Source organism: Cervus canadensis, chromosome 32 (assembly GCF_019320065.1).
Source record: "Cervus canadensis isolate Bull #8, Minnesota chromosome 32, ASM1932006v1, whole genome shotgun sequence".
NCBI classification, from domain to species: domain Eukaryota; kingdom Metazoa; phylum Chordata; class Mammalia; order Artiodactyla; family Cervidae; genus Cervus; species Cervus canadensis.
Window position 1 is genome coordinate 11827348 of NC_057417.1, and position 13281 is coordinate 11840628.

General features: G+C 47.1%; 1 protein-coding gene across 3 annotated transcripts in view; it reads left to right on the plus strand.

The window, feature by feature from the left end:
* Nucleotides 1-13281, plus strand: part of XYLT1 (xylosyltransferase 1) — a 343232-nt gene that overhangs the window by 276772 nt on the left and 53179 nt on the right. For all 3 annotated transcript variants that reach the window (XM_043454981.1, XM_043454983.1, XM_043454984.1), the window contains exon 6: nucleotides 11984-12064. In XM_043454981.1, the coding sequence (XP_043310916.1) occupies nucleotides 11984-12064 (81 nt within the window). The remainder of the gene's footprint in view (nucleotides 1-11983; nucleotides 12065-13281) is intronic.

Consider the following 13281-nt stretch of genomic DNA (forward strand, 5'->3'; position numbering starts at 1 on the left):
TCTGTTTAGACAGCCTAATTTCTTTCTTACGTTTTCACCGGCCCTCTGAAATAACACAGACAGCCTTGGAAGTCTGTGGGTAAAGAATACACTGGGTGGGAGTGATGTGTATGACTTTTGGGCCAGGTCATGTTCATGAGTCTGAAGATGTGGGTGCAGAGTCATTACAGGTTTATTTAGATCAACTTCAAGGATGGAAGCAGAACAGATAGCGCTGGGTGTGGAATTCACATCTGCTGTCTGCTTAAACAATGGCCTTTCAATGCTGGCCTATATGAGTGTGATATGATATGATATGATTGATGCATGCATGCGTAGTTCATTGACCAGAACAAGTCACCCATTTGCTTGAGTAGCTGGCACATAGCAGGCTCTGCATAACCAACCTTTTGAAAGATTAAATGAAAACAAATTAGAGTAGTTTCTCAGAAATGAGTTTTTTTTTTAGATGGGAGAATTATCAGATATAAACTTTGAAATGCATATTTTGGTAAAGTTCAGTAAGGATATTTAAGTATATTTTGTGATTTTACTTAGCTTTATATTTCTTTTTTAAATTAAACTTTACTTTGAGAAGAAAAAAGAAATGAATACACTGGGTGCAGCATTTCCTGATCCTTCAGAATCTTTCATGAGCCAAGAATCTATGCCTGCTTAAAATTTGCAGGAGTGACTACAGCATTTGTCTTTCCGTGGAGGGGTATGAGGCTTCTCTTCTGGGTTGCATCTTGGCTTTGTTCCAATACAGACAGGCTAGTGAGCCTGGCAGGCTGCCAGCGTGCTCAGGGACAGTCGTCTGTCCTCTGAGCTAAGTCTCGCCCCAGGGCTGAAATCTGAACTGACCGAGCCCTGAAATTCTGGGAGATGATATGCTTTTTTGTATTCCACCCCCAACAGAACAGACTTTAGTCCTAGAAGCAATAGTAATAACAACAACAATAATGATAGCTAACATTTTCGCCTTCTGGGGACTAAGCTACCCAGCCTAGAGGGATCCCTGTTGCTCTCCCCTGCCCACCAGTCATCAGCCCACTTCTGAAACCACTTTCTGTATCATCCAGGATTGTTCAGTGGCAAGCAACTGTATGCCCTCTGATTTCATTTACTTTTCATAGCCACACTACGTATAACAATGGACATACACTGTTCAATTACATACATTGTACATAGTACAACGTCGGCATTGTTATCATCCTCTGTTTTAAAGATGAAGAAACTGAACTTCAAATAGATGAAATGACCTGCCAAAGGCCACACAGCTCACAACTGGTGTAACTGGAGCTTAGACCTCCATCTGTCTGCATTATTTTAACCACTTCAAATACTGATGTGTTAGTGCTGGTGCACTGGGGACACCTGTCCACTGAATTGAAATGGATCAATTACTACCATAGGTCGTTACCATCATTTGAACCAGGAGAGTGTGAAACCGTATAAAATACCCGTTTTTAGCCATACACACAGAGGGCAAGTTGAACTTACCAAGAGTTTAATTAGACTTCCCTGTAGCTCAAACGGTAAAGAATCCGCCTGCGATGCAGGAGACCAGGGTTTGATCCCTGGGTCGGGAAGATCCTCCGGCAGAGGGAATGACAATCCACTGTAGTATTCTTGCCTGGAGAATCCCATAGACAGAGGAGACTGGTGGGCTACAGTCCATGGAGTTGCAAAAAATTGGACATGACTGAGCAACTAACACCCAGGGAGCTAAGTCCAACATGCCTCGAGCTTAATTTGGTTTAATGCTAATTAATGCTCTCTTATCTTTATCTTCTACTTGCATGTTCAGTCGTGTCTGACTCTGCAACCCTGTGGACTGTAGCCCACCAGGCTCCTCTGTCCATGGGATTCTCCAGGCAAGAACACTGGAGTAGGTTGCCATTTCTAACTCCAAGGGATCTTCCCGACCCAGGGATCCATCCCACGGCTCCTGCGTCTCCTGCATTGGCAGGTGGATTCTTTACCACTGCAGCACAGAACCCTTTAATTTATACCCTAGTCCTTGCTGCTTGAACTGACACTGAACTGATTCTTGCAAAAGTAAGCATGAGTTGACCAAGCAAAGATGTAAGGAGGGTGTCCCTAGCATAGGGACAGTGTGGATGGGCCCTCATTCTGGAATGCAGCACATGTGCAGGGCAGGTTCTGTCGGCCACTCTGAAACAGGCATGAGGATCCAAAGAGAAAGAGGCATGTGGCTGCTAGAACCTGGCCTGTTTCAGGTCTGTGCTGGACACTGATGAAATAGAGATGGATCAGACAAGGTTCATGTCCTCAGCTAGCATCCTATCAAGGAACCAGAACATACGTCACTTATGTTACTGATAGGAATAAAAGCAGGCAAGATTTAAAAGGCCACACTTTGATGGAAGATTGATAAGGAGTGGGAATGCCTTTCCTCCAGCATTTCTAAGCCAAGGATATAGGGACTTCCTTCTGAAAACTTCCATTCATTGAACATTCCTGGGGGCCAGGCATTAGGGGCGTCATACCCCCAACACATAGGCAATTCAGAGACCATTGTCATGCCCATTTTGCAGATTAGAAAACTAAGACTCAGAGAACCTACTTAAAATCCAATGGCAAGAAAGTGGCAAACATCAGAGAGAAATTTCTACGAGTGCTTTTCCAAAAACAGATTTCTTTGCAGCCAAGTTTTGGCTTCCCTACTTACATGACCTTTATTTTTAAGATTCAATCTTTTGATGCCCTCCCAAGGAGGCCTTGTCTTGTCCTCCTCAAAACCAAATCAAATAACTGGCTATAATCAGTCATTATAAAGGGATGCAGAATTTAGTTAAGCAAATGTTCTGCTCATTTGAGATGTCTCATGGCATATGAGGAAAACCAGATTTCAGAGCTGAGATACAATCAAATAGACTACACACACACACACACACACACACACACACACACACACACACACACACACACACACACACACACACACGGCTGAATGGCGATTCACTTCTTCGTTCGCGATTCCAGCAGCGTTCTTGGATCAGGCTTAGCCTCTGGGTACTGATTCTTGTCAGTTACCTTTCCATTACAGCCATCTGGAGAAAGAGTTGATGTGTTAAGAGTTCCCACTGATGGAATGTCAGATAAACTGCCTGTTAGAATGGCTGATGTGTGCTTAAAATGAAAAATGTGTGTCTTAGAAATGTTCTGTGAAAGTGTTTAAGAAATGGCTTGCCAGTTCCTGCAAATGCAATGAGCATGTTTTAATTCTGCATGGTTTTCGCCAGTAACAAAGATAAATCCAATTAAAGGCAATTGGGTTTTATTATCCAGGTGGTTATCTAGTTTGCTGTCTGGCCGTGTGGAGGAGAAGAGTTGTCTGTCCCCTGGTGCCTTTGTGCTTTAGTCTACCTGGTGTTTTCCCCCATCCCAAGAATCTCCCCCTTTGTCAACCTCCCCCGCTGTCCCTACTAGACGACAGGGACCATGGCCGTCTGACCCACTGCACTTTCGGGGCTCTGCCATCTAACCTGCCAAAGTGGGACATTGTGTTTCCCAGGAGAGCAGACAGAACTTGCAAACTCTTAGAGTCATGCAAGAGCACCGAACGTGTATAGAACTTCAGGTTATCCCGAAGACTGAAAGGACAGGGCCAGCCCATGACCCACTTTGCAGCCTCGCTGAGGAGCTGGGACACTGTCCTGCAGGAGATGGAGCACCACGAAGGATATTAAGTAGAAGGGGTGTGATAGGCTTATGTTTTACATCTTACAACTGCTTCCCTGAGGATGGATTAGACAGGAGTTTGGAAGCTGCGGCGGCATTTTATCCAGTTCACTTTTCCTTGGGTGCTCAGCTGTGGCTGTAATTATGCTCATGGGATCCAGGAAGATTCCAGCATCTAGCTTTCCTGTATCCCTGGGTCTTTTAAAAAATTGTTTTTTCTTTAATTTTAAAAATGTATTTATTTATTTTTGTTTGCACTGGGTCTTTGTTGCTACACTCAGGCTTTCTCTAGTTACAGAGAGCAGTGGCTCCTCTATAGTTGCGGTGTGTGGGCTACTAGTTGTGGTGGCTTCTCTTGTTGTGGGGTCCAGGGTGTGGGTACAGTAGAGTTGGATTTATAGTGTTTGATCGCGGGCTCTAAAGCATGGGCTCAGTAGTTGTGGCACACAGGCTTAGTTGCTCTGCAGCATGTGGGATCTTCCCGGACCAAGGATCGAACCTGTGTCCCTTACAGGGGCAGGCGGATTCTTATCCACTGTACCCCCAGGGAACTCCAGCACTCGTGTCTTTGCAGTGGAAACCCACTGCAATCAAATCGGGGGTCGCCTTCTCTTATTTCCAGCTGCCTTTGCCCTTACCTCTTCAGAGAACCCTGAACTTGGCCTTTGCTCTCGTTGTTCTGGAGTTCTAGCCTTGCTGAGAGATTTCCTAGTGGGCAAAAAGATTCAGTAAGGCTCAAGCGTGAACCATCTGGAAAGTCGAGGACAGTGATGGCAGTATCTCTCCTCCACCCCCAGAGAAATAAGCCTGATGGATAAAAGGGTCTAAATCCATTCTTGAGATGGAGTGCAGTGAGAAGGATCAGGTGGCTGGGCTCAGATTGTAGACAAGAGCCTCAGAAAGGCCCACACCCTGGACAGAAGGCTTTATCTGGGTCAACTCCTGACATGCAACGTTATGTGTGGCAGAGGTCCCCTTGGAGTGAAGTAGGGGGCTTCAGAAGGTGGCTGAGGTTTCCTGGCTCTTTATAAAGAAATGCAGCACATTTCTGCAGCCTATTTACCACAGGAAAATGGGGTTGAAATGAATCTGCCTTCTGGACTTGGGTGGTGAGGTCTGAGCCTCTGCCTCACCTCTTTTAAGCCTTTGGCCAAACTGTTAAATCTGTGTGTCCCACTTTATTCACATATAAACTAGTACCCGCTTGATGGGGCTACTGTGGAAAAAAGGAAGAGGAGGAACGCTTAGCATGTTCCAGGCAACAAAAAGCATGTTTTCTGCATTGCTATTATGAAGTGTTTTCTCACTGCCCAGCACCTCCCCCAGATCAGAGACATAGGGAACAGCATTCCTGGCAGGGGGAACAGAGAAGGCAAAGGCACAGAGTGAACATCGTGCTGTCTGCCTCCGTGGGCAAAGCCCTTCCTGGGGGGCAGGCACTGTGCTGGGCTCGGCAGCTGCATCTGTGAGCCTTGATGGCTGGTGCTCCCCTTGGGTGCTTGTTAAACATGCCAGTGGATAACTGTTGAGTACCTACTGTGTGTCAGGTCCTGGAGGAACAGAACAGAATTAGACCCAATGTCTGCTGGCCTCATGACTCTAACCAGCCTCCTGAAAAGCACTGTCCAAGGTGCCCAATTGAAAATGCCAGGGCTATGGGATTTTCTGCACCCCCCCCAACACCTCTTGCTGCTTGACAAAAGGTTCATTTGGGTCCCACTGGTTGTTGGTACCTTGGGGAAACCTGGCCAACCTGTTGAAGAAGCCCACCAGCCTCCCCTGCTCCATCTCTTCACAATTTCCCTCTTCCTCCGCATCGCTGGTGGCAGCTGGCTCGGTTCCTATGTAATGATGTGAGTGCCAGCCATGCCCTCATGAACAGTTCCACATCTGGGGATTTAATCCTGCAGAATCTTACCCACAAGTGGAAAGATAAGTGTGTGACGACGTTCGTAGGAGCAATACCTGTATGGGGGGAGGTGGGTGAGAAAATAACCTAAGTGTCCATCACTAGGGGGTTGGCCACGCCCCTTCCATAGGAGTCTGTTCAGCCACTGAGAGAATGAAGTCTTCCTGTGTGTGTTGATTAGACAGAACATGACACATCATTACATCAAAAAGTCACGTACGTGCATGTTCCCATCTCTGTATTAAAAATACATGTAAACACTACAGCATCTACTTCATAGGGTCATCATGAGCCATAAGTGGGTTAATAGGCGCAAAGTGCTTAGAACAGTGTCTGATCCACACAGTAGGCACCCAAGTGTTAGATCCTGGAGGAGGGCATGGAAATCCACTGCAGTATCCTTGCCTTAGAGAATCCCTCGGACAGAGGAGCCTGGCGGGCTACAGTCCATGGGATTGCAAAAGGGTCGGACATGACTGAGTGACTAAGCAAAGTGTTAGCTGCTATTATTACCTCTGCTGTTATTTCAGTCTCTATCTTGCTGTAGCCTAAGTTTCATGGTTATAATTTTAAAAGCGCAGGAACTGATTACAATTAACCTTCCCACTACTGTGGTTTTCTGTACTCCTGGGCTCCTCATAGGAGGATGGTGGATGACATTTCTCCTAGGGTCACTCAGCCCTCGGCAGATCCATGTGCCTGGGGTCACAAACTTGTCTTGATTTGCCCAGAACTGTCTGATTTTAAAATGAAAAATTCTTAAATAAATAAATAAATAAATAAAATGAAAAATTCTGTGTCCTGGGCACTCCCTCAGTTCTGGGCACGCCGAGACAGATGACCACTCTCCATATGCCTTTAGTGGCCCAGTTGCTTTAGAGAGAATACAGACAAGCATCATTATTGCTTTTCATATATTAGGAGAAAACATAAAAATAGTACATCTGAATGGAATATTATTTAGCCTCATAAAGAATAGAAATTCTGACCCATGTAACCACATGGATGAACCTTGAGGACACTGTGCCATGTGAAAGAAGTCAGCCACCAAAGGTAAATACTGTATGATCCCATTTACGTGAGGTCCTAGAGTCTGACCACTCTGAATATTCACAGAGACAGAAAGTAGAAGGATGGTGGCCGGGTGCAGAGGGGGAAGTGGGGAGATGTTGTTTAATGGATTCAGTTTCAGTTCTGCAAGAAGAAAAGAGTTTGGAAATGGATGGTGGCGATGTTTTCGCAGCAGCATGAAAGGTCTTAAGACAACCCAACTGTACAAACTGAAAAGGGTTAAGATGGCAAATTTTGTTCCTTGTGTTTTGCCACAATTTAAAATTTAAATTTAAACTATAAAATAAAATGTAAATATTTTAAATATTAAAATAAAAAGGTACATCCACTACCACAGATATGGTTGCATACAGTAATGCTAAGGTGGTATTTAAATTGAGCAGTCATAGGAAATAACTGTACAGATGATACACTCGTGGAAGAAGTTGGGGAAATAATGTAGTATATTCTGAGCTCAGACTGAAGGGGCCTCAGTCCTCAGCTTGCTCTGTTCCACAGGCCTCCATCCACTGCCCCTCACCACATTTCTGCTCCACAAATGGCCCACCCACTGCAAACAGGAGGGCTAAATCCAGTGCCCTCTGGGGTCTGGGCATAGCTGGCAGCATCAGTGGCTTGAAACCCTGAATCCTGACATTCACGATACTCTGCGCTGAGCTTTGCCTTGGCACCGTCAGCCTCACCTGCAGCCATGAGCAGCTGGTGGGAGGAGCTTAGCGTCTGTATCGGGAGAGTGGTGCCCGGTACAGCGCGGTGGGTAGAGGGGACCCAGAGGAGGGCAGTTAGCTCGGTGTTGGGCTCTTTCCAAGTGAGATAAGGCAGGCTCCATCCCCTCCTCACCCTGCCACACGCTGCCAGCAGACAGGTTGGCCTGGGACTGGGCTGGGCGCCCGTGGACCTGAGAGCTATACCCCTTCCTCCTGTGTGTCTTCACACCCAGAACCATATGCACATCAGACACACAGGACGGTGTGGTGACCTCCGGGAGCCAGTTCCTAACTCTGCCACCAGCCAGGAGACTGTAGACAGGTTCCCTCCTGTGGGGCATTTCCCAAACCATGCTCTGCAGAACATCCATGGGTATGACGCTCAGAAAGCCTTCCAGGTTCGATTCAGCTTGGGTCTTCTACTGCTATCCCCAGCTCAAAATGTCTTAAGCTTCTGATGCTCACGATGGCAGTAATAATACTATTAAACAGCAGTTAACCTTTATCAAAAGGCTTATGTGGGCTGGATGCTACCACGCGCGTCTTACATGCTTTATTTTATTTAATACTCCCAACACCTGAGGCTTATGGAGATGAAAGTAACTTGCCTGAAGTCTGGGCTCTCAAGAAGAGACCATGGGGAGAAGATAAAGGGAAGAGGAAGAGAATTAACTACCAATATTCATGCTTGGCTTAAAGCAGCGCTTCCTAAACTTTAAAGGGCACACACATCACCTGGGAGTCTGTTAAAAGGCACATTTTAACTCAGTAGGTCTTGGGTGGAGCTGAGGTAGGGCATGTGTAACAGCAGTGGGCCGATGTTGCTGGTCCCAAGACCAGGCTCTGAATGAGGAGGCTTTGGAACACTTGTGTTTTCTCTTGTGCCTGAGATGGGGTTCGTTCCCTCATTCATGCACTAATTCACTCATTCATCCATCCATTCCTTTGTAGATGCCATCTAATAGCAAAGAGCTGGAACTTTGCATTTGGAACCAGGTTTTAATCCTAGTTCTGCACTGTTCAGTAAATGGCCGTTTTCTTTGAGTCTCAATTGCCCATCTATAAAATGGGAATGAAACACATTTTAGAGACTCTTTTGTGACCATTAAACGTAATAAATTGTAGCAAAAGCCTGCCTTGGGGGCCCATGTCATGGTGGACATTCCATAAATGGTGGTGCTTCAGGAGCTTATTTTACTATTCATGTGTTTATTTATTCTTTTCAAGCGAGGTTTCTAGATGGTTCCAATAGATTTGTTTACATTAAAACAAATGTATTTATTAAAATAAATAATTTGTCATATATATTTAGTTACATATTTCCATAAAGATGTCCCAGTAGCTCCAAAAGCTATAGTGATGGGCCCCAGGGTCCCCACCACGAATGCGAGACGTGCTTCCAAAAGGTAGAAAGAAATTGGGGAGGAGACAGCCACACGTTGATGAGCTGCACAAACCATTTGGCAAATGATTACACCAGAAAGGAGGAGTGAGAAATGCTTGTGAAGGGGAGAGAGCCGGAGACTGTGTAAAATGACAGCAAATCCCAAGCTGTTAATTATCCAGTGGGAACTAAATATTACGTAGGCAAGTATCAACAGGCATCTGAAAGCCACAATAGGGAAACCTGGTCCCCAGCCTGGTCCCTGCAGAAGGGCTCAGGCCACGGGTGTTATTTAGCATGCAGGGCAGGCTCTTCACCCAAGGAGGGGGTGGTGGCCGGGTAACCTTCGTGTCCAGCCAAGCCAGGACCCAGCGCTGTGCTTTGAAAATCGGCTTTACCCACAAGTTCTGGGCCTGGAATCTGCAGCCCCCTCCCCATCCGCCCTCCCTCCCCGAAGATGTCATCTTTTGAGACGATTTCATGTGGAAGCATCGCTAAGTAAATTCGCTAAATGCCTATTCATCCTTGTCAGATGGGGACGCGGTGAAGCGGTAAATGTGAAAATGGCCCCAGCTCGGGGCCCTGAAAGGCGCTTTCTGGGGCTGCCAAATGGAGCCGCAGCCGCTGACCCTGGGAGGCCTGAGGCTTCGCGAGAGGGGGCCCGGGAGCCCCGGCCCAGCCCCTCCAATCCTCCCACCGAGGCCTCTGAGAGGTCCCTGTTTATTATTCCTGCTGCCAGGGACCCATTCAGAGGTTAACTTGTCCCTGTATTCATCGGGAGGACAATAATGAACTGTCGCGGAGAGTGGCGAGGGGGTTGGTAAATAGGCACCTCTAAGCCACGGAGCTGGAACGCGCCTCTGTGATTTGGGAAGAGAGGTTGCTTAATTTCCTTTCCAGGCTGGTTTAGTTTCCACCTCTCCAGCACCTTCAAGAAGCCCTCTGCCCACCGCTCTCCATCACTGGGCGTGAGGCACGCCTGGGCTTCACCCTGCCCGCCTGCGGAGATGCTCCACGTGGGCACAGACACGTGGGCTTGGCCTTTGTCTGCGTCCCCAGGCTTCACCCATGTGCATATCCTCAGGGCTAAAGCTGTCTGCCTTTGCGCCCGTGTGGATTTACCTTGTCGCAGACACACGGGGTTTTTCTGGCGTCCGGCAGCCACTAGAACAGCCGGTTTTGAAGTGGTTGACTTCCGCACTAGGGTGGGCTGTCAGCAGTGCTGGGTTCTGCTGCAGCATCTCTTAACTGCTCTGTCCCCCTCCGCTGGAATTATGAGTTGGTCAACAGGAGTTAGCCAATCCGAGAGCAGGGGCTTAGAGTGGCGCGACTTCGGGTGATGCAGGGAAATGAGAGGGAGGGATGGCTGGGAGCGGTCCCCTCCGGGCTGGTGAGAGGCCAAGAGCAGAGCACCTTGCATTTATCGTGCACCTACTGCATGCCCTTCATGCAACCCATTATCCATCAGTATATATACCTACTTTGTGCAGGGCAGCCAGGTGAAGGCTGTCACTCAGGTTGAGTGACTTACCCTAGGACACACAGCTAGGTCAGGACTGGAGCTGAGATCTATCTCCAACCCTTTCTGCTTCCAGAGTTCAGGCATCGCTTTCTGAGGCACCTTGCCCCTACCCCCCACAAAGTTCTAGCCTCCTTTCTCTTCCCAGAGATGCACCTTCACCTTACTCTCCCAATTTGAAATGATGGTTAACCCTTTCCTTCTAAGTAAAAACCCCCCAGCAGAGAAGCCTGATGATAAAGGAGCTGTCACTTCAGCACCATTTACCTGTTTGGGTTTATTCAGCGTAAGAGGCGACGGCGTTTCTGGCAGATGGAGACCCGTGTGACTGCCTTTTAAAATACTGTCACAGCTGTGTGCACAAGCTGATTAGCTGTGACTACACTGCTAGTGCTGAGATTGATGGCGATAAATTTGGGATAACAATGCTGGGAACGATGTCACCTGTTTGTATTGCACTTCATATTTCTTAAAGCTCTCTCAGTCAGTAGCCCAGGGGTTAGGGAGGATTTAGCATTCATTCATTCATTGATGCATTCGTTTCTCAAAGTGCCTTTGAAGGTGTCCCTGTAAACTCATCTCACCTTTAGTCATCCACTCATCCAGCAGACATCACTGTACCTCCTACTGTGATTACTGCACCTCCTACTATGTGCCAGTGACGAGCAAGTTTGATTTGCTTCTGTCCTCATGGAGCTTACATCCTAATGTAAATTCAGGCCTTTCGGATGGTGATGAGATCATATGTAAGTAGAGTGATATGTTAAGTGAAGGGGAGTGGGTGCTGCTTTAGGTTGGAGGGCTAAAAACAGCCTTTCTGATGAGGTGACGTTTGAAAAGAAATCTGGATGACAAGAGCAGACATAGAAAGATATGGGGCAGAATTTCCCAGGCACAGTTCAGTTCAGTTCAGTCACTCAGTCATGTCTGACTCTTTGCAGCCCTATGGACTGCAGCATGCCAGGCCTCCCTGTCCATCACCGACTCCTGGAGTTCACTCAGACTCATGTCCATTGAGTTGGTGATGCCATCCAACCATCTCATCCTCTGTTGTTCCCCTTCTCCTCTTGCCTTCAATCTTTCCCAGCATCAGGGTCTTTTCCAATGAGTCAACTCTTTGCATCAGGTGGCCAAAGTATTGGAGTTTCAGCTTCAGCATCAGTCCTTCCAATGAATATTCAGGACTGATCTCCTTTAGGATGGACTGGTTGGATTTCCTTGCAGTCCAAGGGACTCTGAATAGTCTTCTCCAATGCCACAGTTCAAAAGCATCAATTCTTTGGTGCTCAGCTTTCTTTATAGTCCAACTCTCACATCCATACCTGACCACTGGAAAAACCATAGCCAGGCACAGTGAGTGCAAAGGCCCTGAGGTTACTCTGTACCTGCCACCAAGGTATTCACTGATGTCTCATGTTTGCTGATCCCAGTGTTGGGCCCTGGGGATTCCAAAACAGGTAAGACACTATGCTAATTCTCAAGGAGTTCACAGCATATGGGAGCGTGTAGGAGACAAACATACCAACAGTCCATTTTAGCATACTTTGGTAAACTCAGTGATGGAAGTACATGAAAGTAGATGCCTCATGCATCTGCGAGGTATTAATGAAGGAGGGGATGTGGTTGCTGTGACAAAGAACGGAGCCAGTCACAAGTGTCCACAGTCTCTGGAGGGCTCTGACTTTCCTCTTGGTTTGCTTCCACAGGACAAATGACCAGCTGGTGGCATTTCTCTCCCGATACCGAGACATGAATTTCTTAAAGTCGCATGGCCGGGACAATGCAAGGTAGTATATCTTCCCTCTACCCTTGTGCAAAAGAGAAATGAAATCTGAGTCGTTATTTGGGGGCTTCCTTCTAGGCTGATTTGATGCAACCAGAAACAAGTTGAGGATGGGAGAGAGGCATGGCACGGCTGGGCCTTGGCCCTTCCTGTATAGAATCTGAAGTGGTCTCTCCTACCAGCCACAAACAGAGGAAACAGCGAATGTGTCTCATCATGTCATATAAGCATTTTCATGAGCCCGTGTTCTCATTATGGCAGTCCTCTGAGGAAAGTAGGGTAATCATTTTATACTCATTTTATTGGGAGGAAGACTGAGGCCCATAGTTCTAGTTCATGATGTCCCCAGATCACACATTTGGTTTGCCAGTCATTTGGCAAATATTCACATGGTGCCAAGCGTGTGCCAGGCACCCTTCTAGAGGTGAATGAGACAAAGTCCTCACTCTCATGGAATTTACTTTCAAGCAGGAAAGAATCTCACACCAGCAGGGAGTTGGAGTCAAGGAAACCGACTCCCAGCCCTGTGCTTTCACCACTGCCTCACTCTTGCTGTCCAAGATGTGGGCAGGGATTTGAGGCACCAGAATCCTTTGGACCTCTCTCACTTAAACTGAGCAAAACCAAACAGCATCACTACAGTCCCCCCTTGTAGTGGTTATTCAGTCGCTAAGTCGTGTCTGACTCTTTACGATCCCACGGACTGCAGCATATCAGGCCTCCCTGTCCATCACCAACTCCCGGAGCTTGCCCAAACTCATGTTCATCAAGTCGGTGATGCCATCCAACCATCTCATCCTCTGTCGTCCCCTTCTCCTCCTGCCTCAGTCCTTCCCAGCATTAGGGTCTTTTCTAGTGAGTCAGTTCTTCGCATCAGTTGGCCGAAGTATTGGAGGGTCAGCTTCAGCACCAGTCCTTCCAATGAACATTCAGGGTTTATTTCCCTTTGAGTTGAGTCTGAATCTCTGTGGTCAGAGATCTGCTAGAAGGGCTACAGTCTTGAGTGGCCTCTGTAGGAGAGATCACGTGATCCGCTTCACCATCCAGACAGGAGATACCATTACAAACCCGCTCAGGATCACTCTGTCACCTTTTTTAAAAGCCTTATTCATTTTTAATTGGAGGATAATTGCATTACAATGTTATATTTGTTTCTGACATACATCAACAGGAATCAACCGTAGGGCTTTGCCATCTTAGAACCTTTTTCTAGCATTGAAC